At 44.4% G+C, this 27,886-nt stretch overlaps 1 protein-coding gene across 1 annotated transcript in view; it reads right to left on the reverse strand.

Annotated features, from left to right (window-relative positions):
• Positions 1-27,886, reverse strand: part of ttn.2 (titin, tandem duplicate 2) — a 227,719-nt gene that overhangs the window by 122,481 nt on the left and 77,352 nt on the right. The window contains exons 60-75 of the mRNA XM_083639536.1: positions 24,864-25,148; positions 23,867-24,160; positions 20,929-21,228; positions 20,081-20,398; positions 18,587-18,813; positions 16,586-16,900; positions 15,874-15,988; positions 14,541-14,849; positions 13,872-14,053; positions 11,764-11,893; positions 10,341-10,492; positions 9,678-9,825; positions 8,771-8,991; positions 7,926-8,022; positions 6,284-6,580; positions 1,216-5,169 (exon numbers count right to left, since the gene is read on the reverse strand). Coding sequence (XP_083495662.1) covers positions 1,216-5,169; positions 6,284-6,580; positions 7,926-8,022; positions 8,771-8,991; positions 9,678-9,825; positions 10,341-10,492; positions 11,764-11,893; positions 13,872-14,053; positions 14,541-14,849; positions 15,874-15,988; positions 16,586-16,900; positions 18,587-18,813; positions 20,081-20,398; positions 20,929-21,228; positions 23,867-24,160; positions 24,864-25,148 — 7,344 coding nt within the window. The remainder of the gene's footprint in view (positions 1-1,215; positions 5,170-6,283; positions 6,581-7,925; positions 8,023-8,770; positions 8,992-9,677; positions 9,826-10,340; positions 10,493-11,763; positions 11,894-13,871; positions 14,054-14,540; positions 14,850-15,873; positions 15,989-16,585; positions 16,901-18,586; positions 18,814-20,080; positions 20,399-20,928; positions 21,229-23,866; positions 24,161-24,863; positions 25,149-27,886) is intronic.

Raw genomic sequence — 27,886 nt, forward strand, 5'->3', positions numbered from 1 at the left:
TTTGGCAGGTGTGAATGCAGCAATCAAATTTGCACCAAAAGCGGACCAAACAACCGCACCGAGACCTCTTTGGAGAGGTGGTCTTGGTACGGTTCCAAATAAATTCTGGTATGGTTCGTATGTGGTGTGAATGTGATCTGACCTCGATCCGACCCAAATGCAGGAAGCCTCGCACATTTTCGGATTAAACCGTAACCAGCTGCACAGTGGGTAATGGCCTGAGGATGAGCGTTATCGTTTAAAACAATATATTCATTCTTCACATGCTGTTTTGGAAACTGCATGGATTATTATTCTGGGATTATTATTTTTTTGGACTAGACCAATTTACCTCACTGATCTGTATGGCAAAGGACAACTCGTGGTCTCATTAGAGCCAACCTTCTTCTGTGATAAGCTTGTCTGATTGCAGCATCTTTGGTATTTATTATTGTTTTATTCCTGACAGGCGGTCATATAATTCCCCATGAGAGTAGCTGTAGGCAGAAGTTACGAGGGTTTTGTTTTATTTTTACCAAATTACCATAGCCAAATTATGGCTTGTTATCAACCCGACTCTTGCATTTTGTGCCTGTGGCCTTTGATTGGCAGGTGATAGAAGCATAGTTGACACTGGGAAATGACAATCGGGATCTTTTCTGATGACAGGTAAAGTTGAATGACATTAATCGGTTCAGAATTGGGAATTTAATTTAATTGGGTTTTTAATGACGGATGTCTGTTCAGATCATTGACCGTATGCGCATTTTGGTTCACTGTTCATTCATCTCTCTCTCTCTCTCTCTCTCTCACACACACACACACACACACACACACACACACACACACGCATGCGCTGTCACCATTACGCAATGCCAAATGTGCACGCAGGTCCTGACCATATAGACTGCAAAAAATACAAAATACAAAAAGTAGGCTACAACATAACGCACACACACATTCTTATAATTTCAGCCATTGAAAAATGTCTGGGAATTTACATTTTGGGAGACTACGAGAGTCTCCTGGCCAATCTGGGAGGGTTTGCAGCTTTATCTGGTCTGCTCGCTTTTTGGCTGGTGTGAAAGCAACCCAAACTAGCTGAAAAACGAGACAATTTACGATTCTCAAGTCTGGTCCAAAACAAGGAACCGGACTAGGCAGCCCTAAACCTCAGACTACAACTACATGTGTTACTGTTAAAAGTGAATGTTGGGGTTTGGCAGTGTGTCTCACCCAGTTTCTCCTGGCAGAGGATCGGCACGGTGGTGTCGGGTCTGCTGAGGCCGATGGCGTTTTCAGCGCGCACGCGGAAGCGGTAGGTCTTCCCTTCTTCCAGGCCAGTCACATGACTCTCGGGGATGCTGACGGTCTTCCACTCGTCCCACTCCCTCTCTCCCTCCTCTTGATACTCAACCAGGAAGCCAGTGATATCGCTTCCTCCGTTGCGGTCAGGCCAGTTCCAGACCAACCACACCTCGGTCTTGTCAACATCGACATGGTGCAGGTCTTTAGGCGGACCAGGAGGGAACAGCGGGTTCATGGCCTTGATGGCCTTGGGCGTCTCCACGTATTCACTCCGGCCATACTGGTTCTCAGCCGCCACTCTGAACATGTAGGATGTCCCCTCCATCAGGTGCTTTGCCATCATGCTGCGCTTCTTGGAGGAGGAGCAGACTGGGACCCACTGAGCCGATGCTGCGTCCTTCTTCTCCACCACAAAGTTGGTGATGCGGACTCCGCCATTGTCTTCGGGATCCTTCCAGGACAGGTAGGCGGAGTCGCTCCTCACATCTGACACCCGCAGGTGCTGGATGGGACCGGGCTTGTCCAGGACGAGCACGGTACAGGTGGCCGTCTTTGTGCCGGCAGGGTTCTCCACAGTCAGGGTGTAGTCTCCGCAGTCATCACGGTTACAGAACCTCATCTCTAGCTTGGTGCCGGCCTGGTTGGTGTCAATGTCAGCTCTGGTGGGAACCTCTGCCTCATTCTTCTTCCAGGTGACCGAGGGGAAGGGAACTCCTAGGATTTCGGCCTTCAGAGTGATGTGTGTTCCTGCCATGGCCTTCACCTCGCGAGTCATAGCGGCGTCCAGGATCAGCTCCGGGGGCTCAAGTCTGTCCAGAGCTCTGACTGGCTCCTGGACGTACGCCGGTTCAGACTCTCCAGCAGCATTGACGGCCATCACCCTGAAGCGGTACAGACCACCCTCCTCCAGGTTGATCACCTTGAACTTGGTGTCCTGGCAGGAGTCTGGAGTCTGGTTCACCTTGAGCCACTCCTCGTCTCCGGCCTTCTGGAACTCCAGCAGGTAGCCGAAGATCTTTCCTCTGCCAGTGTCTTTGGGCGGCTGCCAGGACAGGGTCACTGACTCCTTGGTGTGGTCGATGGCCTCAATGTTGACAGGAGGGCTGGGGCGTACAATGGGGTCTTTAGCGAAGACGGGTTTGGATGGCGGGCTCGGGTCACCGGCTCCCACCACGTTCTCTGCACTCACTCTGAACTCGTACTCACAGCCTTGCAGCAGCTCCGGCACCGCATACTCCACCTTGGGGTAGATTCGCTCCGTGTTGCAGCGGACCCATCTGTTGGCCTTGGTTTCCTTCCTCTCTACAATATATCCAGTGATGGGCTTCCCTCCGTCTGCTGGTGGCTCCCAGCTGATGAGCGCGGTGTCATGGTAAACCTCCTTGACCAGTGGCTGCTTGGGAGCGTCAGGGACATGGAACACATCTCGGGCCTTGGTCTCGGCGGACAGCAGTGGGTCGCTGACGCCGTAGATGTTCTGAGCCATAATCCTGATGATGTACTCCCGCCCCTCAATCAGCTTCGGCACCCTGCAGGTGGTGCGGGTGCAGGAGGAGGTGACGGGCATCCACAGTTCTCTGTTGGTGTCTCTCTTCTCCACAATGTAGTTGGAGATGGCGCAGCCTCCATCGTCAAGAGGCGGATTCCAGGAGATCACCATGTAGTTCCTGTAGACCTCGTTGAATACCACAGGACCTTCTGGAGGCTGAGGCCGGTCAACCACGGTGACAGTGCAGATCCCCTTGCGGGTTCCCACGGCGTTCTCCACGGCGACGCAGTAGCGGCCGCTGTTCTCCCTCTTGACCTTGGAGATGGTCAGGCTGAGGTGGCGGCCGGTGCTGTGGAAGCTGATCTCATCTGGCTGTGGAGGCTTCAGCTCCTCCTCATCCTTGAACCAGCTGATGGCAGGCGCAGGTTTGCCGGTGAAGCGGCCCTGCAGCGTAACTGTGTCTCCCACCTTTACCATCATCCTATCTCTAAAGTCCAGGTCCAGAGTGGGAGGTTCCAGCTCCTCCTTGCACTGGATGGGCTTGGTGCAGAAGGAAGCCTTGCCTTGTCCGACCGCGTTGACGGCGGAGACTCTGAACTCGTGGCTAGACCCTTCCTTCAGCCCAGCATGGGTGAACTTTCTGTCCATCAGCTTGTCTTCTCCGCCGACGCGCGTGAAGTTGTCCTTGCCGATTAGACGGGCCTCCAGGACGTAGCCTGTGACCTCAGCGCCGCCATCGTACTTGGGCGGTCTCCAGGAAACGGAGATAGAGTCCTTGGTGATGGCGGTGACCTCCAGGTCCTCTGGACGCTCTGGGATGGAGATGGGATCCTTGATGAGAACCATCTTGTCCGTCTCGATGAACGGTCCCATGCCGATGATGTTCTCGGCAGCGATTCTGAAGAAGTAACCCTTTCCATCGATGAGGCCCTGCACTACGGCGTTGTTCCTGGTCACGGTGTAGGAGACTGAGGTCCAGCCCATCCGGTCCGACTCGCGCTTCTCGATGATGTAGTTGGTGATGGCCGAGCCGCCATTGTCCTCAGGGGAAGACCAGATCAGCTTGCAGGAGTCGTTGGTCAGGTTCTCTCCGGCGAAGGGAAGACCTACCGGTCCGGGAACATCCAGGACCTCCACGATGATGGCCTTCTTCCTCTCTCCTCCCTCGTTCTTGGCACTCAGGGTGTACATTCCCTGGTGCTGGCGTCTGCAGTTCTTGATGATGAGTGAGTTGGAGATGCCGGTGGTTTCCACCACAGCCTCTTTGGGGACCTCACCATCGTCGCGGCACCAGGTGATCAGAGGAGCTGGTTTCCCGGAGACATAGGCAATGATGCGGATGGTGCCGCCAGCATGAACCACAATCTTCTCCTTCACTGAGGCGTCCAGGTCCATCTCAGGAGCAATTGTCCTGTCTTTGAGCTCAATCAGCTCAGAAACCTGACCTGGCTCTCCCACTCCGGCAGCGTTGACGGCCTGAACCCTGAACTTGTACAGACCACCTTCCTTCAGACCTGCAACCACAAACTTGGTTCCTCTGATCTCAGTATCTTTAGCCTTCTCCCACTCCTCCACCTCGGGCTCTTTGTCCTCATCCTCGCTCAGCAGCAGGGCTTTCTTCTGGGCCTTTTTCTCCTCCTCCTCCTTGTTCACCTCCTTGAACTCGACAAGGTATCCAGTGACCTTGGATCCTCCGTCAGCCAGAGGAGGAATCCACTCTAGCTCCACCGTTGACTTGGTCCAGTCCGTCACCTTGGGGACAGGGGGGCCGGGCGGCTGGATCGGGTCTCTGCAGAGCATGGGGTCTGACGGCACGCTGGGCAGGCCGGCACCAGCAGCGTTGATGGCGATGACTCTGAACTGGTAGAGCGCCCCCTCCAGCAGGCCGGTGACGTGCATGTTATTTCCCAGTGGCAGAGCGCGGATTGGGTCGCGGTTCACACGGCTCCATCTCTTCGCCGTGGTTTCCTTCTTCTCGATGATGTAGCCGGTGATGGAGGAGCCGCCGTCGTACTTCGGCTCGTCCCAGTTGACCATCATGGACTCCAAACAGACGTCAGTCACTGTGGGCTTTTCACACTGTCCTGGGACGGTGAAGAGGTTCCTGGCCTTCTCCGGCTCACTGTTCAGCGGCGGTCCGACGCCAAACTTGTTCTGGGCCATGACCCTGAACTCATACTCATGGTTCTCAGTCAGCCTCGTCACCACGTAAGCGCACTCCTTGGCGTCACTGGAGACGTGGACCCAGGACTTCCTGTTGTCCTCGCGCTTCTCAATGACGTAGTTGGTGATCTTGGATCCACCGTCGTCTTTGGGAGCGCTCCAGGTCAGACCAATCCTTTCGGCAAACACCTCAGTGAATTTGATTGGTCCGATGGGTGGGCCGGGATGGCCTGGGGGAGGAAGGAAAAGGTTTGTGTCACATTTTTGGACAATCAGACATTTGGCATGCATTTCTTTGTTTCTAGGATATAAATTACAAAAGCCGAAAACAAGCTTATTAGCCTTTTCAATCATTATAAAGTAATTTTTGGTTGTCAAGCTTGGTTCAAACACACATACATTTATTTTTTATATAGAGCCAAAGTCATGCCCATTTATTTTCCCATTAACATTTAATAAAATGTTTATAAAAATTGTTTTACTTGGTCAAACCAAGCAATTCAGCTATAGATAGATAGATAGATAGATAGATAGATAGATACATTTTTATTTCTGTGTCATGCACCATATTCAAGGTGCCCAGCCCGTCTGGGCTTACAAGACACAAATCATTCAAGTTCAACAATACAAACAAATCAACAAACAAGCTACAAAATGCTCAAACATAAACAAGACAGAGTTATATATTCAGATGAACAGCTTCTCCATTCTGAGATTCCAAGCCCTCCCAATAAACCTAATATATTTAGAATCAGGAGAGACCACCGAACATTTTACTTGGACCACAACTTAAAGTTATAATTCATATGATTTCAGTTTTGTTCTCTTGGGTGACACCTATGGCGATGAGTGGTAATTGCAGGTCAGATACAAACTGTTGCATATGTGACATTAACCAGAAAAAAGTAGCTTGTTATCCTACTTCACACAAGAGTTGTGGGGAATCTACAGTAACCTACATAGTGAGTCTATCGTGTTAGCTCTGCCTAGCCTGTCTCACCACAGACACCAAGTTCATAAATGCTGCAATACTGAAAATGCAAAGGCTTCCATCAATGGGCCATAGGCTCAATCACCATTGTGTTAACTCACTATCAGATAGATAGTGACTTAACAGATTTATAAAATGATGAAATCCCTTGGTTCCTATGCTTAAGTGGGTGTGACTTTGGCTCTATATTCTAGCCAAGATCCCAAGTTTTTCAAAGATACCAAACATGGCAGACTATGTCGAAAATGAAGCACAAGATATCTAGAGGTTTTGAATTTCATGAAACTACCGTTTCATGAAATTCAAAACTGCCGCTATGAAACATAAGGTGTATGACGGGACCACTCCCTCACCCAGCACGTTGAGCTTTATGTCCTTGCTGGCCGTGCCCAGGCTATTGGTGGCAGTCAGGGTGTAGAGGGCACTGTCGTCGCGTCTGGACTGCTGGATCAGGAGCGTGCACTTGTCCTGCGTCACCAGCTTGTTGACGTGCTGGTCGTACTGCACGGCAGCCTTGTCCTCAGGCTTGGCCGGCAATGCCTTCTGCCAGCTGAGTGACGGGAATGGACAGCCACTGATCTTGGCCACCAGGCTGATGTCGCAGCCCTCCTCCCCATCCAGGGACTCACGCAGCTCGATGGTGGGAGCGCCTGGGCAGGGAAGAGGGTGAGGGGTTAACATCAAAGGTGGAAGTAACTAATTACATTTACTCACAATATTGTAATTCAGTAGCTTTTGTGTGTAATCGTTTGTGTTTTGTAGCTACTTTAAAGTCAGTAACTTTACTTTCACTTATCTTTTTTTAGAAAGATTTTGTACTCAACTACATTTTAAATCACATTCATTACAGAGTGCTTTTTTTGTAGGTAGTGAACGGTTAGTCAGCTAATTTGGCTTTGCTTTATGCCCTTTATTATGCAATTTCAACATGTTCCAACTACTGTCATAGAATTGAGTTTGAGTTTCACACAGCCATCCTTAGTGCTTGAATCTAATCTTCTAAGTGCCTCAGGTCAGTCTTTTTCATGACTGTGTGAACAGTACAAGTCACATTGAAAGTGACTTTTTTAAAGACGACCTGGGCTACTTTCAAATGTGGAAAAACATCAGATTAGAATCTGATGTTTTGGAATGTTACTCCGGTGTGAACAGACATCTGGCCCATATCTGACTTAATGCTTCAATGTGACTTTTACGTCATTGCAGAGCGACATTTGTCACTATTCTGCACTGGCAGGAGGAGGGAGGACCAACAAGCGGGCAGATTGTGATTACAAACATGGATGACAGCTGCAAGGGAGTTCAGTGGAGGGACAGTGAGGTTTTAGAACTTATAAGTATTAGCAAGAAGTAGCAGCTATTGCTACACAGAAAGCCATCATTAAAATTTTGTCTCTCTTTCTCCTCCTCCTCCTCGCTATCATCTGCTCCCGTATTCGCTGGCTTCCACTGCACAATAACTTGTAAATTAAACCATAAACAACAGATGAAACAACATCGTCAGCTACCACCATGTTTACTGCTGTCTTCTTCCGGGTTTACGTAGAACAGCTGTGTGCTGCATGTGACGTTATTGTTGTAAGTACATTTTAGTGCTAAAAAGTGTGGTAGAGATGGCACAATAATGTTGGGTTAGGTTTAACACATTTTTCGATATGATAAAGTGATTTTGCACAGAACATTAAAGGAGTAACTTCAGTTGAAATATGACACACTATTTAAGAAAATGCAATGATCTGTTGGTTTTAAGAAACAGTTAGATAAACTCAAAATGGCATGGTGGTAAATCTAAAACTGGTAAAACTGTTTTTCTTAGTTCATGAAAAGTTTTGGAGGCATTTTGGAGATACAAGCTTTTCACCCGACACCTGTGATATATATGAGAAAATGCTTCAAATGTAAATACTGAATATAATCTTACAAGAATCAATGCAAAGTTTCTACATGTGTAAGTGAGAGAGATGGAGCCATTTGATTGGTCCGCCTGCCACTCACATGTTTGGTCTTTGATGACCAGGGGACCGGCGGTGGCGGAGGGTCGGCTGGGACCGGCTGCGTTGACCGCCTTCACCCTGAACTCATACTCGACTCCCTGGAGATCACACAATGAGAAGAGAACACAGAAGCGTTACATTCTGTCACACCCTGAACTAGGGATGGGTATGGTTTGGATCTGACTACCAGTCATTGAGTATGTCGTCTTCTTTTTGTAGCTCATGAAAATGTCCAATAAAGAGAAAAAACAGAAAGAATATGCTACCTTCATTTGGAAGTTTTGAACTCGTATTAACGAGTTGGGAAGTCTTGGCATTCAAGTGGTCACGTCGTGAGCCTGTGCAATTGACTAGAAGCCACAAATGCTAACAATTTAGCTAACGCTAGCTAGCCAGCGGCTAACTATGTTGCAAATGCAAATGCATAATGACTAGACCATTGGGAATATCAACACTTTCCCCAGAGATAATAAACCTCCATACGGCTAATATTACAATACACTGGTATTAACTTTCCATCCACGTCCATGGCCTCCACCATTTTCTGAAAACCAAGTCGTGAACGCAAAGCTTTCAGAAAATGTCCACTTCCCATGACGTGAATTATATGAGGGGGGCGTTTATATGGGTCATGTCATAAACACGACCCCATTTGAAGGCAACAATAGAGATGATCATGAATGAACCCTAACCCCTGGGTTGAGAGCCACTGTTTCGTGAGCTGTAAAGAGTGGTGCCTGACCTCCTTCAGGTCCTCCACGATCAAGGTCAGCTCATCCACGTTCCTCTTGTTACACTGCTTCCAGGCTAACCCTAACCCCAACCCTGTAAAGAGTGGTGCCTGACCTCCTTCAAGTCCTCTACGATGAAGGTAAGCTCCTCAACGTTCCTCTTGTTGCACTGCTTCCAGGTCTCCTTCTCCTTGCCACTGGTGTCCCAGCTCAGACGCTCAATGACGTAATGGGTTACCGGGGAGCCGCCATTATTCTTAGGACCCTCCCAGGTCAAAGTGACCGTCGACTTTGTCACCAGGTTCACCTTCACCTTTGTGGGGGAGTCAGGGGGGTCTGAGGAAGAGTCATAATAATTAAGTAAGAATCAGGTTTCAATGCAAACTGGTGAACCTCAGTACAGTACCCTGTAACTTACATGGTTCCCACACCTCAGTAGTTTCACTGTAATTTACAGGGTTCCCACACATTTTCATGGATAAAATTTCAACACTTTTCCATGATTGCACAATAGAACTCCTATGCAAGATGAGGTGGTGACTCTGAATCAATACAAGAAAGTATTACTAGACTGGACAAATAGGACACACCTTGGATTTTAGTGCTTTAGGGTCACTGCATCACATTACATGGATGCTCTTGAAATAAAACATGAACTTTCCATAAAGAAAAAACTCATATAAAATACAAGAAGCACTAAAATCCAATATGAAGAGTGTGTCCTATTTGTCCAATGTAGTAATACTTTCTTGTATTGATCAGTGAGTCACATTGCATGGTAGCTAATGAAAAGGAAAAATAAAATAAATAAATAACAAAATCGATCAATCATAGTACCGGTAGTTATGATTTTGCTAACTTTGACACTTGTGTGTGTGTGTGTGTGTGTGTGTGTGTGTGTGTGTGTGTGTGTGTGTGCATGCATGCGTGTGTGTGCATGTGTGTATGTGTGTGCATGCGCGCGCGCATGTGTGTTTGTGTGGACGTGTGTGTGTGTGTGTGTGTGTGTGTGTGTGACTCACAGATGGGGTCTCTGGCCCTGGCAAGCTCACTGGTGACGGTGAAGGGTCCGAAGCCCAAGCGGTTCTCAGCCCGGACCCTGAATAGGTAGTCTTGTCCCTCCAGCAGGTTGGGGACCACAAAGGCCTGGCTGGCACAGGCCGCATTCACCTGGAGACCACACAGACTGGCTGTGAGTTACAAAGTCTCCAGGCTCCATCATAGTGAACTCATGTTGTGCCGCAGGATAGGGATGCAACTAACGATTATTTTCATTCGATTAATCTGTCGATTATTTTCTGGATTAATCGATTAGTTGTTTGGTCTATAAAAAGTCAGAAAATGGTCAAAAATGTGATTCAGTGTTTCCCAAAGCCCAAGACAACATCCTCAAATATCTTGTTTTGTCCACAACCCAAAGATATTCAGTTTACTCTCATAGAGGAGTAAAGAAACCAGAAAATATTCACATTGAAGCTGGAAACAGAGAATTTAGACTTTTTTTTTTAACTCAAATCGACTCATCAATTTACCAAAAGAGTTGGCAATTAGTTTAATAGTTGACAACTAATTGATTAATCATTGCAGCTCTACAGCCAAGCTTCGTTCAAATCCACAGGGTCTCTGAAGATACTAAACATAATCAGGTAGACAGACAGACAGACAGACAGACAGACAGACAGAACCTTGGTCCAGGCTTTGTCAGTGAGAGCCTTCTTCTCGATGAAGTAATGTTTGATCCTCTCTCCTCCGTCGGTGTCGGGCAGCTTCCAGATCAGCCTCATGTTGGTGCGGGCGATGTCCGTCACCCTCAGATCCTTGGGAGGTCCCGGGACGTCTGGACAGAGAGGAGACAGTCAGAGGTCCAGACCACACAACACAACACAACAACACTAAGTGAGAGGAGACGGTCAGAAGTCCAGACCACACAACACAACACCACTGAGAGAGGAGACAGTCAGAGGTCCACACACCACACAGCACAACAACACAGAGAGAGGAGACAGTCAGAGGTCCACACCACACAGCACAACAACACAGAGAGAGAGGAGACAGTCAGAGGTCCACACCACACAGCACAACAACACAGAGAGAGGAGACAGTCAGAGGTCCACACCACACAGCACAACAACACAGAGAGAGGACAGTCAGAGGTCCAGACCCCACAGCACAACAACACAGAGAGAGGAGACAGTCAGAGGTCCAGACCACACAACACAACAACACTGAGAGAGAGGAGTCAGATGTCCAGACCACACAACACAACAACACTGAGAGAGGAGACAGTCAGAGATCCAACACAACAACACTGCAAAAAACATAATCTAAACAATTTTTGCAATTTTAGGACTCAATAATTCACTAAAGATATTTTTTGCAGCGAACAGGAGGGTAGGCTACAGTAGACAAACAGTCTACACTCACCAACCCTGCTAACACCACTTCAACTACAATTTCTACTAGTATGTATGTTTGGCTGCCCACAAAATGGGAGAAATATATATTTCATTCCCTATCCTCCCCAAAGATATAGGTACACTTCAAGATAATGACAGTAATGAAATTTACCCTTCTAGTGAATTTCTATTAACATTTAATATAGACTGTACTTCTTCTCAATTTTGTGATGCAGAGGTAGAGACCATACATACGGTAATCTATTTTGTCACTGGGCTATTACTCATAATTTTTGGTCTAATTTGAATTTATGGATTCATTCTAGCATTGATGTTCTGACACCATTTCTACAATGTCAAATTTGGAATGTTTATAAAAGGTAGGAATATAGAATTTGTATTTGGCAAAATATTTAATACACAAATGTAAATATTGCAAAACACAAACTTTAACAGTCTTTAAAAACTATCTCTATCATTCCAATTTGTTGTATGATTTGAGGACTTGGGGGGGGGAGGGGTCTATAACTACCATGACTACTACCTACTACTACTACGGCTACTACGACAGCCTAGCAAACATTCAACCATTCAATGTTAGGTGATACTTCCAGCTGCTGCCCACAGATTTTCTCCAGGAAATGTATTTTCTAGTTTATGAAGTAATCTTGTTTAAACAGCGCAAGGCTGTGATTGGTTGTCTCTAACGCACCGAGCACAGTGACAAAGACGTTGATGTGTTTCTGTCCGGACTTGTTCTTGGCGGTGACAGTGTAGCGTCCGGAGTGCGTCCTCAGGCTGACAGGGACCGTCACCACGGATGTAGTGTCCGTCGACTCGATCTGAAACAACAGTTCACCTGTTAAACTTTACCCACTACTCTAAAGCATAGTACCCATTCTACTCCAAAGCATGGCATCCATTCTATCCCCTCCCACTATTCCGCCACTATTTAAAGCATGGCACCCATTCTACCCTAAAGCGAGGCACCCATAAGCTCTATATGTGAACATGTGTTTATTTGGCAAAGGGACTCACTACTAAAGGCTTGCAGCCAATTAAATTAAGCATAGTTTGGTTGCTAAGAAATCGACATATGTCCGTTTGCAAAATGTGTGTCTGTATTTCTCTATCATATAATTGTTCGATGTGTTATTATTACTACTGTAATTTGTTACTGTTGTGTCAGCTAGCCCTCCTTTCCCTGTTCTCTCCATATGGTCTCCCATACGCTCTCCATACTCCCATACGCTCTCTCCTCTCCCACATTTCCCATTCTCTCCCCACCTCCTCCCTCCCCCTGCTCTCTTCTCCCCCATACCCCCCCGCTCCCCCCCTTCCCCTCTCCTGCTCTCTCCTGTTGCTCCTTCCCCACCTCCTATACTCTCCAACATTTCCCATTCCCTCCCCACCCCATCACTCTCTCACATTCCCCCTGCTCTCCTCCCTTCTCCTGTTCCTTCCTCTGCTCTATCCTATATTTCTATATTTTCTATATTTCTCTATCAATTGTTCAATGTGTTATCTTTATTCTGTAATTTGCTACTGTTGTGTCAGCTAGAATTAGCTAGATATACTCTCTGTGAAGCCCTCTGAGACATGCTTGTGAATTAGGGCTATATAAATAAACTTGACTTGACTTGACTTGACTACCAAGGAACTCCACTGACTTCTGTAGAGGTCAGTCTATAAAGTGAGATATATAGACAGTTTTAGATATTATTTTGTTAATTCACAAATTCATAATAATTCAAGCAGACATGCTAAAAATCTTCATCTTCCTTTTGTATAAAACATCACATGGTCAGTTTTCTATCAAATATTGAGATATCTTGTGGAATGAAAATGTACATTTAATGGATTCCTTTGTCATTGTCTACATACAAAAAGAGACTTAGGAATGCAAAAACATTTCAATTGGGACAATAATGTATATGACCATAATTAGTAATGGGGGGGGGGCAGGATTGTCATTGTGGAGAATCTGGACACTGCTACATGTGTTTTTTCACTTTTATTCTCATTGAATTTCCCTGTTTTACTCATGTAATGTCTGATCTTGTTATACTAGAAATCTTGCCTGCTATGTGCGCTCGATTCCTAGGCTCGCCCGCTGTGCTGGCTCGCTAGCGGCCTCGCCCGCCCTGCAGCTCGCCCACTGCTATATTGGCATGCGCAGCACACAATTGCTCAACTTCGCATCCCTGATGACATCACAATTGCTCAAGTGACCATGATTTTGGTCAATAATGATGTCACTGATGATGTCACAATGCCTATGACATCATCAGTGATGTCACTCGCTTAGATAAGGTGTCACAATGCCTATGACATCATCACACGTCACTCGCTGATGACATCATCGAATGTGGGACAACAATTTTAACAGAGCCCACTTAAGGTCTCATTATGCTTTCCGCATCAGCGAGGAACGCGAGTGTCCGCGCGGAAAAGTGACGTCAAATCAGCAGACACGCCCCTCCGCAAGGCTCCGTGCGGACGGTTTTCGAGCGGCCGTGCGCACGCCGAAATTTGTAACTACGCGGACGCGGACGGGCGGACAAAGTGGAGTTTTCAAGACTCGCGCTCAATTCCGCCTGCAGAAACCCACACAGAGTATACAAGCTCCACACGTTTCCTCGTCGGATTCCGTGTCTCTCATTTCCGTGCGGCCGGCCAAAGCGTCAAGCATAATCCAGGCTTTACTCCTTTTGATGATGATGATGATGATATCTTACGGTTTTAATTTTGCATTGAATTATGCCCGTAAGGTATTTTACAACAAGATAAGGAGAGTTTTGGGTGTGAAATGCTACCGACCTCAGAGTCGATGGGCAGCTCGTGCAGCTTGTTCTTCTTGTGCTTCTTGGCCTTGCCGTAGAAGTCCCAGGTGACCTTGGGAACGGGGCGGCCCTTGACGGTGCACGGGATTCTGATTGGGTCTCCAGCTCTGATGCAGAGCAGGTCGTCAGCCAGAATGTCCAGTGAGATCGAGGGCACCACTGGAGAAATGTCACAGAAACATATCAGAATGCTTTACTAACAGAAGAAATACTAACAAGTCATACTGAATTGGGGTTCACTTTCTTATGAAAATGTAATTCTCACTATACCGCATATTCTCTTTTTGTAAATATAGTATAATATACTATATTATATTCTGTTATTGTAATAAACATTTATTTTCATTCACTAGTCTCTCCTGATTGAAATAGTTGATAAAACCGAAGAACGTGTGGATGCGCGGGATCGTCCAGGGTGCAGGCACCGGCCCTGTGTTTTGTGTTGTATGGTTATTTGTATCTTTTTTATTTATAACTTTATTTTCAGATTTTCAAACATACAGAAATACAACAATAAACATATTTAACAAAATAAGAAAGACAAGATCTAAGAAACTTATGAGCAGAAGACAACAAAAAGAAGAAGAAAAATAAATAAATAAATAAATACGGCTTATTTGGTTTATTTGTGTCTAATGTGACTCACAATGCACGTCCTCCACCAGCACATCTCCGGTGCTCGGGCTCGGGTCCGAATCTCCGACCTCGTTGACGGCGATGACCCTGAAGCGGAAGCGCTTGAGCTCGCGCAGGGTGGGCACGGTGAACTCCAGGTCGGTGAACAGGGAGTCGTGGTCGTTCACAGCCAGCCATTCCGATGTGCCCTCGCCCAGGATCTGGATGATGTAACCCTTGATGGGACTCCCTCCGTCGCGCTCGGGAGGCTTCCAGGCCAGGGTGATACTGTGCTTGTTCTTATCAGCCACAATGGGAGCAGCCGGCATGCTGGGAGGAGCTGGAGGGAAGATAAGTTAAATTTATTTACTAAATTCATCATTCACTATTTCTAAAAAAACAGAGGATCTAGTCCGGCTAGGTGTTCTCTTTTAAACAGCTACATTTAAAATGTGCTGTCAATCTACTAAAGTAAGTGTGTGTGTGTGTGTGTGTGTGTGTGTGTGTGTGTGTGTGTGTGTGTGTGTGTGTGTGTGTGTGTGTGTGTGTGTGTGTGTGTGTGTGCAGAATTTTATCCGGCCACAGCTATGCCGTGATTGGGCTGAAACTATCAGGAAGTGTAAAGAGCACCCATGCGGGTGATCTGACAGAGTCGGATTTCTTAATTAGGTAATTGCCGGGGAGGTCCCAACTCCTACTATTAGTTGTAATAGTTGTATTATTATTATAATAACAATTGGTTTGTAAACCGTCTATAAACAATATTTGGAAGGTTATTATAAAGTTGCAAGATTAGTAAAATAACTATTAACTAAAGTTTAATTAACTATCAATTTACCCCCTGGAAACCAGAAATAAATGTTTTGAGGTCGTCACACAACAGAGAAATGTGTTATTAATCACCCAGACAAATTTTAACGATAAAAAATGTTGCTAAGTATACAAAATTATGTTTCAAAATCATGAAAAACTAAACAGTATTCTCTGCTCTGAAATTGTGGAGGCGTGTCTACTGAAGAGCTCCCAGTGCTGCACAACTTGATAGATTCTGATGCATTTTTTGAATTTGCAGGGTATATAGGCACTCAGCCTGATTGGTTCACAGAGCTTATTGTGTAATAAGTCAGGAACATAACCACACCCACTTGAAAGTAACCCAACATCAAGAACAGTACAAAAACTTGAATGGCAATATTTAGGATTTGGATTGCAACTAACATCTAATACTTTTAGATCCTTACTATTATGCACACAATACCCTAAATTACATAGGTACAGTAGAAGGTTATTGTGGGTTTGCATTTCCAGCGGCTTTAATGATGTTTAAAGAGGGTTCTCCTCACAGCATGACAGGTTGTACTTACTGATGGGGTCGACAGCGAAGGCGGAGTCGGAGGGCCTGCTGAACGGTCCGATTCCCGCCGAGTTGCAGGCGGCGACTCTGAACTCATACTCAGTTCCTTCAAACAGACGAGTCACCTGGAAGGAACACAACCAACAAAGCCTTCATTACTCTCCTGGTCCTCCACTGACTGTCTCCACATTTCTATTCCTGTCTTCTGAGCAAAAAAAGAAGGTAGGAAAGTTCCATATCAGATGTATGATCGATGAGTTTGTCGTCTATCCACTGACACAAACAGCAGCAAACTTCTGAGAATAAGTAGAGAAACTTTATTTTAGATTCTATTCCAGATCTCAAGGTTTCCAAAGATACCAAACATGTCAGGCTGAGTTACAGGGACATGCGTAAAAAATTAAACACAAACAAATAGATTTTTTTGCATTTGATGTAGAGGCACAGCAATAAAATCAATGCCCTTTTGGGTTTGAATATTTCCTCAGTGAGCAGATGGAGAATATGTACTGTAGCGAGAGAGAAAAAAACGACTGTACTTAAGGGTAAATTAAACTTAGGGTGACTTTTAAGATACATTTAAGGGTAAATTTAGGATACATTTTGTGTAAATTTAAGAGCAAATTTAGGGTAAATGTAGGACATTTTGTGTAAATTTAAGAGTAAAATGTAGGATACATTTTGGGTAAATTTAAGGGTAAATTAAGATTGAATGTGTTCACCTGGTACTCCCAGCCCTTCATGCCTCTTTTGGTGATGGGGGCCTTGTTGACCTTGGCCCAGTAATCGGTGCCTCTCTCGCTCTTCTCCAGCCAGTAGCCGATGATCATGGAGCCCCCATTGTCACGGGGTGGCTCCCAGCTCAGCGTCATGGAGGTCTTGGAGTATTCGGTGATGGTGGGTTTCTCGGGTGGGCCGGGCAGGCCGAACGGGTCTGTGATCTGGACCTGCTCCGTCACGCAGGGGTCCGAGATCCCATAACGGTTCTCCGCTTTGACGCGGAATAGGTAGGCCTTATTGGTCTCCAGCTCCCACACCTGCAGAACGTTAGAGAACAGGGAAGGCCCTCGATTTAAATACTTCCTTAACAACAGCTTATCAATATGCCGACAGAAGTTACATGTTGTCACTGCCAGGTTACAGTGTCCCACACACACTTGTGGTTGTCAAATTCCAGGACTCTCAAGGTTTTGTTTTTTTGGAGATTCCAAATTTCCAACCCTACATATTAAAACTTTAGGTCATAGCTCTATGACACCCATGTCTATAATGCATTATAAATATACAGTACTTTGATACACATTGTAAAGCATTTTATAATTAATTACAGTATAAGGTCAAGTATCATAATTGTTGGTTACTCTGACATTTTTTGCAAGAATAATATTATTATTCTCATAAACGTATACATTATCATAATTTTATTATAACAGTGGTTATAATGCATTACAATGAAAAATATAAGTTACTCTAAGTGGTCATTGGGTGCTTTAAGTGAAGTAATGAAATTCCTGAGGTATGTACAGATATAATACCATTACAAGCTGGTTATACATCACTATGAGTGGTCATTGTTTGCTTGGGGGAGGATTGAGAGGGAGAGAGACTGCAATTATTAAGTATTATGATACTTGGCCTTATAAGTCATTATAAAATTATTTATAATACATCGTGATTATTGTTATAAAGCACTATGACTATGGATGTGTTTATTCGCTTCTTCCTTCAATGTGTGCAGCAAGATGTTGCATAAGTCTGTTGTAGCAAGTGCAATCCTTTTTGCAGCCGGCGACTCTGAGAAACTGAACAAACTGATAAAGAGAGCTGGCTCGGTGCTGGGGACTACTCTGTCTGGAGCCCCTGGAGGTGCTGGGGACTACTCTGTCTGGAGCTCCTGGAGGTGGCTCGGTGCTGGGGACTACTCTGTCTGGAGCTCCTGGAGGTGGCTCTGTGCTGGAGACTACTCTGTCTGGAGCCCCTGGAGGTGGTTGTTGCAGGATGTTGCACAAAATAATGGATGACACGACACACCCCCTACACAACCTACTGGCTGGACAACAGAGTGTCTTCAGTCAGAGGCTCCGTCAGCTCCCTTGCAGTAAAGACCGTTACAGGTCTTTCATGCCCACCGCAATAACCATATACTGTACATAACTCCCATACATGCAGAGAGAGGAGACTCCTCTCTCCCTCTCTCCTTCCCTCCCCTCCTATAAAGTCTCTATTAAACTCACATTGTTTATGCACATTGTGCACTGTACACTTTTTGCCCACATAGCACATTTAGTATTTTGTACTTGTACAGTCATGGTAATAATAATATATATTATATAATATAATATGCTCCACCTTGGACAGTTATAGATAGAAGTAATGTTGTATTACGGTCATTGATGTTACTGCTGCTGTAACGCCAGAATTTCCCTCCGGGGATAAAGCACTCCCTCTCTCTCTCTCTCTCTCCCTCTATCTATCATAACTATAATTATACAGTGCTATAGCAGAGTATAACACAATATAAGTATGTTTATAATGCACTATAGACTTGGGCATCATAAGTGTTAACAACTTTCTTTAGGATGGGGAGCGCTACACTTTAATCAAATTACTTTCTAAGCAGTCCTTTCATTTTCAAAAGCTTTTAAGACCTTATTGTAAAGACATTCAAGGAACTGTAGGAGAACTGATCAGATCATGGTGATGTCACTGTCATGAGAACCGACCCCGTATTTCTTCTCAATGATGGTGCTGGTGACCTCCACCCATGGTGGTGGGGGAGGAGCCTCCTGTCCCTCTTCCAGCTCCACCTCCTCCGTCACCACTTCCTGCTTCTCCACGATGTAGTTGGTCAGCTCGCTGCCCCCGTTATCCAGCGGCGAGTCCCAGCGCAGGTAGCAGGACTCTGCCCTAATGTTGGACACAGCCAAGTTCCTGGGAGGTGTTGGCCGGTCTGGAGAGGAGGTGGAGATGGGAGAGAGAGAGGAGTGGGAGAGAGGAGACAGAGGAGACAGAGGAGAGGGAGAGAAGAGACAGAGGAGGGGGAGAGAGGAGAGAGAGGAAGAGGAGAGGAGGGGGAGAGAGGATAGAGAGGTGGGGAAGAGAGGAGAGAGAGGAGACAGAGGAGGGGAAGAGAGAAGACAGAAGAGGGCAGGAGAGGAGACAGGGGAGGGGAAGAGAGGAGATCAGGGTGGTGAAACCCAGGGCTTGACATAATTGTTTTTGCTTTTCCAAAGTTACTAGCCACTCAGCTTTGTCTCTACTAGCCACAATTTTGTTGTTGGGCAATTACGTTTTAGTTGACTATGGTGTGTGCTGTGTGGGCATCATAGTCAGTGTTTGCCACACAATCACTTTACTCCCCCCACCCCCCAATTGTATATTGTGATTTTTTTATACCGCAGGGTTGTTATAGTTAATTAAGCAAAACTAAAACTGGGTGTAGGAAGAAGAAAAAATAAATTTTAGTTAACTGATATAAAAACAAAAACTAGAAAAAAGTAACAGAAACGATATTGTGTACTTGGAAAACTTAAAATAAAATACAGAAAATGTATTCAGTTTGAGTCTTTGTCAATTTAATCAACCATAGTGTTATTTGTATTGCAATACCTATACCTATTCTGAGCTGCTTAAATATTTCCCCTGACAAATAGTTTATATATATTTAAAAAAAAAACAAGCAAGCCCACTCTGGAAACGAACTGAATCTTAAAGGAACACTCCGCCCATTTTCAACCAGCTTTGTATCATTAGAACATCAGTAGTATATCAGAAAACTGTAAACGGTTTTGAAGTATGTCATTTAATTTGACAGTTATTGAGTGTTAAAGTGTGGACCAGTGACATCACTGGTCCACACTAACTCAAATTAATAACTCATTAACTCAAATCAACTCTCAATAACTGTCAAACTATTCATCATTCATCTAGTTTGACAGTTATTGAGAGTTGATTTGAGTTAATGAGTTATTAATTTGAGTTAGTGTGGACCAGTGATGTCACTGGTCCACACTTTAAGACTCAATAACTGTCAAATTAAATGACAAACTTCAAAACAGTTTACAGTTTTCTGATATACTACTGATGTTCTAATGATACAAAGCTGGTTGAAAATGGGTGGAGTGTTCCTTTAACTGAATTGAATTTAAAACAAAAAATTACAAATGAAATAAAAATAAAAACGAATGAAAAATACAAAAGTAGAATAATTGACTCACCCAACACCATGATGAACACGGTGTGGCTGGCAGAGCCCATGTTGTTGGATGCGGACACGGTGTAGCTGCCCTTGTCGCGCCTGTTGGCTAAGGGGATCTTGAGCGCCGTCTTGGCATTCATGCGGCCGGTCTCCACCGTCTCCAGCGTCAGTGCCTCGGTGGACTCGGCGATCAGAACATCGTCTTTGAACCACTCCACCTTGGGGATGGGCAGGCCCAGGATGTCTGCCGGGATCTCGATGGGCTCTCCCTTCCTCACCGTGATGTTGTCGCCCTTAAAGCATTCAGCATGCTTCAGCATGTGGACCTCAGGAGCCACTGGAGGACAGGAGATATGAAGGCATTACGAAGGCTTGTCAGCTGAGACATGTTAGCCTTTTAACTCCCAAATTTGATAATTAAAATACCGTTGGCTACTCTAATTTTCCAGACTTCTCCAGATATATTGTGCAATTCTAAAATAATAATAATAATAATTATTATTATTATTATTATTATTATTATTATTATTCATTTCCAAACTTTGGAAATCCTGTAAGCATCTAGGCATATGTGCACGTATATTGTAGGATATACGCAGATTTTTTTCACTAATTGTGTAACGCAAAGTGAATGATATTTGATACATATTTCATACATACATATATACATATACATACATATATATATATATAATTTCAGTTTTTGAGACCTCTAAAAATACATCATCAGTGTGATATCCCCCCCTTCCTGAAAAACCTGAGGTATATATACATGGTTCAGGCTTTACAGAAAACTATGATTTCATGACTGAATAACAGACTAAATGCCTTGTTATGATGGCTAGGCTTCAGTGAGCCAGTCTGTACCTTCGTCATCCTGGATCACCACGGTCATGGGCATGGAAGGCTCACTCTCTCCCAACAGGTTGGTGCACTTGATCCTGAACTCGTACGTCCAGTCTTCCTCCAGGCCATCCACCGTCATGCTGAGGCCGGGGCACATCTCCGTGTTGCAGGGGGTGAAGGCCTGCTGGTCCTGGCGCTTCTTCTCCACCGTGTACCCGATGATGGGGCTGCCACCGTCGTTACGCGGGGGCTTCCAGACCAGTGTGACGTTGGTCTTTGTCCGCTCCGCGTAGTGGAACTTCTCCGGGGAGGAGGGGGGGCCTGCGAGAGGGTGGGGGGTTAGTCCGGACTTAAATTAATTGAATGAACAGAACTCATTGTTTGTTTCCCCTATAATTGTACCCACAGTTTGCCATTTCCTAATTTTACTATTTACTGATTTTACAACTGATTTTGAATGTTTAGTTTTGGATACTTATTTACTCAATTCAAAATGTATTTTGAGGATAAACGCCTATCGAGGGGGTCCTCAGGCACAAAATATAGAAGTCAACAACATAAAATACATAAATGTATATATAATATATCAAAATAAGATGTGTATAACCATGTCATCTGCATATGACAGAACAAAAACAATTCACATTTTTGGAAGATCATTCCTAAAAATGGAGAAAATTGTAATAGATCCTTGTGGTAACGTACACCCTTTTCAAACATTAAATATTCTGATTGATTGTGATGAAAAGAAACAGTTATGATGGTTATGAAGATAAGGATTAAACCAAAATAATGCTTGTTGAGAAACACCAATAGCATAAAGTTAATCAAGAACAAGATAATGGTCAACCAAATCGAAAGCCTTGGTTAAATCAACAAAAACATGCACCTATATTATTATTAGGGATGGTCCGATCCGATACTCAGTATCGGTATGGGAGCCGATCCGGCCCAAATCACTGGATCGGATATTTGGTGGGAAAAATAAGTAGAATCCGATCCGATCCATAGCCTAAACTATCACTAAATGCTTCACTAAACTTTGAGCAATGCGCCGTCACGGACGCAGATGAACAACCACAGCATGTGAACAGAGTGAGATTACACTGTGCGTTGTCACCACAGCTGTGTTGATCAAGAAAGAAAAAAGACGCGTGCAATACGATGCAAGTGTTTTAAGTGTTGGAAACTTCAACACCGCGGTGAAGACTTCCTGCCTGATTATTATTATATTCGTTCCGATTATGACGCTAAAAAATTTTGCTTTGGATTTTTGGTTTATCAGAATAAACACATTAATAATTAAAATTCTAAGTTTTAGTTTCAAATTCAGCTAAATTGTACTATTTTTTTCAATTTCTCATTTTCTGTAGCAGTGGTGATTTTCTGCTTAATGAAAGAGAGGAAACATTGGAGCTGAAATGTGTATTTGGAGAGTCCACCTACAGAGTCTATTTATTTGACTCTGCCGATATTTAGCCGATATTTAGAGAACAGGGTGTCCGATGGCCGATATAATGCCCATTATTATTATTTATTTATTTATTTATTTATTTATTCATTTATTTTTTGCATTTGATAAAAATACTAGGTAAATAATGAATTTGAGTATTTTGGTTAAAAAAAAAGTAGCCTCTAATTTAATTATCCATTCATGCACATTGAAAATCTAATATAACATTATACATCTAATATAGATGGTTATCTTAGCCAGTTTGTTTATGAAATAGAAAAATACATTGGGTTATGCAGTAGATTTCAGTAGTGACTGGTAGGCTATAGTGACAGCAGTAATGAGACCTCATTCAACTGCATTATTCTATACATTAACCATAATAATGATAATAATAATGTAGCTGTTTAGATTTGCTGTCATTTGATTGGAGAAGTGTCTTTACAGAAGATGATGGCGAGTGAGGAAACTTAACGTTAGGCTTATGGGTGCATGAGTGTAAGACTCACATTCCTAGCTTTCAAAGGTCAATATATACTCTCACTATGAGTTTACTGTCTGTAACCTTATGATTGCGGGGGGATGCATTTACTGTGAAACGCTCGGGTTGATAAGAGTAAGTAATAACATAACATTATTTACAGCAGGTTACATTTGCTCATGTGGGGTAGAGATTCAACAAGGGCTCAAAACGTTTTCACCGCCTTAACAACTGTCCCAAATCATGTTTTTGTATGTTTGTTTAAGTTTGTATGAACTGGTGACAGGCTCGGGTAGGAGGAACGTTACTATGCTATTAGCCTCAACGCGAGACACATCAGTCATTCTTCCTTCGTCTCGGATGTGCACCCCCGTAAGCCACTGGAAGATCGGTTAAAATGGCTGCATGTGACATACAGTACACGTTATCAATCACAATAAAACTGTACCCACCTCCGACACAATGTTTGGGTGCCATGGTATTCCAAAATATTGCGTAGTTTCCAATACTGAGCCCTTATTCCCATGCCAGTGCAGAAGTTTAAGCTCAAACACAGCCTTGTGTGTGTGTGTATATATATATATGTATATATATATATATGTATATGTATATATATATATATATATAGAGAGAGAGAGAGAGAGAGAGAGAGAGAGAGAGAGAGAGAGAGAGAGAGAGAGAGAGAGAGAGAGAGAGAGAGAGAGAGCCAGAAAGCCTGCCTACATTCTTATGTAAGGCAGGGCAGGACCAGAGCATATGGATAAGGTTGGCTGGGGTCTTGGTTGGGTCTGTAGATGTTGTTTTAATAGCTTATTAGTTGAGAGATTCAACAAACAGATGTCACCTAGTGTAATATGTAGGTATGTTCATGAATTGTTACATAATACTCTATAGATAATCTGTTCAACATGTGTTAAACAGTTGAATTGTTGAATGTCAACTAGTAAGCTGTTGAAAGGTTACAAATACTCTGTAGGTGTAAGTGTAGGTGATAGGTGGACATTGAATTCATATCTCCTCCTCACCCTGCGGGTCGATGGCCAGGATGGGTCCCAGCTCGACGGGCGGTCCCATGCCGTATTTGTTCTTGGCAATGACGCGGAACATGTACTCCTGGCCCTCCATGATGCCCCCGCACTCCAACTTGGAGGACGTGGTCTCCGCCGGCTGCCTCCAGGTGCGTCCCTTGGCATCTCTCCGCTCCACCAGGAAGCCAGTCAAGTCGCTGCCACCATCGTCCTCCGGGTCGTCCCAGTTCAGGAAGATCATCCTACGGGTGACGACCACGGGCTTCAGGTCGGTGATGGGACCTGGGACGTCTGAAGGGTGGGGTGGTCATGGAGACAAAACTACTTTACTTCCTTTCTTTTAAGGAATCTGTTCAAAATGCACTGCAAAACATTTCAGTTTTTTTTTGTGTATTGGTATTTTTGAATAATATGACAACAGAGACAATACGCTTGTACAGATGGCATAAAAATATGTACAATATGGATTGGATATATTCTAAAATATATTTTCACTTGGAGCAAAGAATTAGAGAAAGAACATAGGAGAAATTATAGCCTAGCCTCTAGTGATCTAATCAAGTGAGTCTCAGCCTGTTTCATATCAAGCAGTCACATTAGAGCCACAAACAGAATTTGATTAGATTTTGAACATACAGTATCAATCTATTAAAACAAAATACCTATTTGGAATACTGAGTGAAGCTGCTAGAAAAGCAATTACAAAGAAATGGCTTAAGCCAGACTTCCCATTAATAGATGACTGGTTTAATATTATTTACAAAAATCTCTTCCTTTCTTTTTTCTTTGTTTACAGCTTTTTCTTTATTGTCCTTTATTTTTCAGTTTTTTTCTCAAACAAAAAACATGAATAAATAACTAATAATAACTTGCTGGGGATGGCTTGGAACCTGCTAAGAGGCCCCCTTGTGGTCCTTGGATCCCGCATTGAGAACCACTGATATAGAAATTGAAGCTGTACCGACTAAAATGTAAAATCTGGGTCTGAACTCACCCATGACCTCCACCCGGGTGGAGGCGTTCTTGATGGCGCTGGGGTTGCAGGCGCTGATGGTGTACTTGCCCGCGTCCTTCCTCTGGACGTTGTTGATACAAAGCACAGACTCTTTCCCGTCCTCCATGATCTCCACGCGCTCCTTATCCGGCTTGGCGTCATTAATGGTCCAGGAGAGGCTGGGCTGCGGCCTGCCATGGACGATGGCCGGCACCCTCATGTTCTCCCCGGCTCGGATGATCAAGCCGTTAATCACCGACAGGTCCAGCTCGATCACCGGCATCTCTGCGGAGGGCAGGCAGTAACAGAGGCATTTAGAACAAGAATTTCATGTACATTTATTTAGATGCTCAGTTTATTTATTTGTTGTATTATTTTCCCCCCCAGTTATTATACAGTTATTTTATTGAACTCTGAACTGTGTGTGTGTGTGTGTGTGTGTGTGTGTGTGTGTGTGTGTGTGTGTGTGTGTGTGTGTGTGTATATATATATGTATATGTATATACACATATATATACACACATATTAGTGATGCGCGGGTCAGGTTTTTTTAAGGCCCGCCCCAACCCAACCCGTCATTGGAGCCAGCCCGCCCCGCCCGCCCCGTTAAAATATCTGAAAATTCCGAACCCAGCCCAACCCGGCAGCCTTGCAACGGCCAATTTAATGTAATATGTCTCCGGACTCAGGAGGAGCACAGCGGAGCTTCCAAGGTGTGCAAAGTAGCTAATAACTCTGTCTCTCTCCCCCCTCTCTGTCTCTCTCTCTCACACACAGACACTCACATGCTGCCCTGCGCGACAACAGTTGAATGGATGAATTGCGCTGCTGCTTTCATGTCGGTCTTTCTTCAATTAATCCATGGTCTTCACATAGCGCGACCGACTACGCTTCCCCAAAGTGCGGATGGCGTGACCGCGCAGTGTTTCAAATGGAGGTAGCAGGTAGAGGTAGGCACTAGGCAGGCTACAGAAACAGTTCTTATTCTTCCCCATTTATTTTAATTACCTCATGCGCTCTCAATTGGCCATGTTGCAGTAGTAGGCTAAACGTAGTAGTGCAGCAGGTGCGCACACGGCTTGCAGATACGGTCAGACTCGCTGTCTGATTTCTTTTAATGCGCACTCAATTGTTCACAGCCTACTCACGTTGCAGTAAAGTTGACAAATAGATCACAGTCGAGTCCACAAGAGAAAATCTGCGGTGGCATTATATGGACACTTCAAATAATAATTACAGCGAATAATCCTTCCAAAATGTTTGTTTTGAGACCACATAGGCTACCTCATTGAAGCGTTTCTTTACTCCATATAGGCTATAGAGAGTGCAGCAGGAGTCTGTCTGATTGTGTGTACCTACGTGTGAGAGAGAGTTAACGTCTTTAAGGTTAATTACTCTGTGTGTTTCATTGCTCTAAATTATTTAATAATGTTGCTTTGTCACGTTCTGAGCCTGCCCCGCCCGCACCCGCGATATTTTCATAATTTGCCAACCCAGCCCGCCTGCGGGGCGGCCCAGCCCGCGGGACCCGGCGGGTTCTGGGTGACCCGCGCATCACTAACACATATATATACGTTGTGTATATATATATATATATATATATATACGTTGTATATATGTATATATACGTTGTATATATGTATGTATATTGTATACACACACACATACATGTATTAGGGGTTTTCAAAGTGTGGGAGACTGAGCCTCCCGTCAACATAGACAGCTGCCTGCACCATCCCCCCCCACTTATTATTGCCATAATTAGGGGTTCAAGCCCCAAACAGGCTGAAACCCTATTGTTTTTGTACTGGTTTATTATTATTCATTATCGCTGTTGTTGTTATGTATCTGCGGTAACGCAAATTCCCATGAGATAGTACGTCGCAGAGACATGAAATTTGGTCCAATGACAGATATTGGTGGTTACTAGATGCTCAAGAAGTATTTTTGGAATCGGCCTGAAGGTGGCGCTATAATTAAAGGTTTTACATTAAAGGCCATAACTTCCATGCCGTTTGGCTGATTTTCAAGCATTTTCCCCCCACATGTTCAGGTGAACCTGCTCACCTGAACACCTGACCTCAAGGTCCGTCTGGATTTTTTCTTAGATATTTTGCAAAGTTTGGAAAACACATTTTTGACATCTCCTAGAACAGGCATCACCAAATGACGGACTGCGGTCCGGGTCTGGACCCAGACGCTGTCCTACCCAGACCTATAACTGATAAATCATTGAGAATTATTAAAGTTTGATGGAGCGTTTCAATTTTAACTGGCACAGCGTTTCTAGACATTACGGTACTAGTTCACCAGCCTCACAGACCGTCACAGACCAATTGCATGCATTGATAATCACATGTGATGCTACTCAGCCAATCAGGGCCACCACTGGCAACCCATGTGATGCTACTCAGCCAATCAAGCCCACCACTCAGCTGCTGCAAGAACAGTAATGGTGTCTCCCGTTTCCCGAAAGATCAATGAGGTAAATGTGTAGTTTATCGGTGGAAAATATGTTTTCATTGTTCTTCTGAGATGGATAGATTATTTTGGACTGCATGTGGTGATGCTAATTGGCTGAAGGAGTTGTCTGTCAAGGCAAGTACTCCCGCCCACTGATATCACTGTGTCATAACGTTATAAAGATGGTTCTACCAGGCTGGGCCAGCTGGGCTACACTTCTCTCATTGAACAAGAGAAAGTGTTCAAATGTGCTCAGATAGATTTGGTTTAGACTGTTAAAATGTCAAGTGCAGTTAACTAAAAGAAGAAAAAGGGAACTTATGGTACACTTTTTATTTAATTTTTGCAAAATTAAGCTCTCTGCTATGTATTTTATTTTTTCAACTCAGCCCTTATTTTACTTGAAAGAGAAAAGAACATGTATTTATTATTAAAGCCATCACCTCGGAATGAGATGTTTGGAGCGGGGGAAACTGGTGCAGCGCACAGGTCGTAGACCTGGTGAGACGAGGGAGGAACCCGGCCGGGTGGCAACCCACAGAGCCCGGTCCCTCTACGTA

The sequence above is a fragment of the Poromitra crassiceps genome (assembly GCF_964638095.1).
Source record: "Poromitra crassiceps genome assembly, chromosome: 6".
NCBI classification, from domain to species: Eukaryota; Metazoa; Chordata; class Actinopteri; order Beryciformes; family Melamphaidae; genus Poromitra; species Poromitra crassiceps.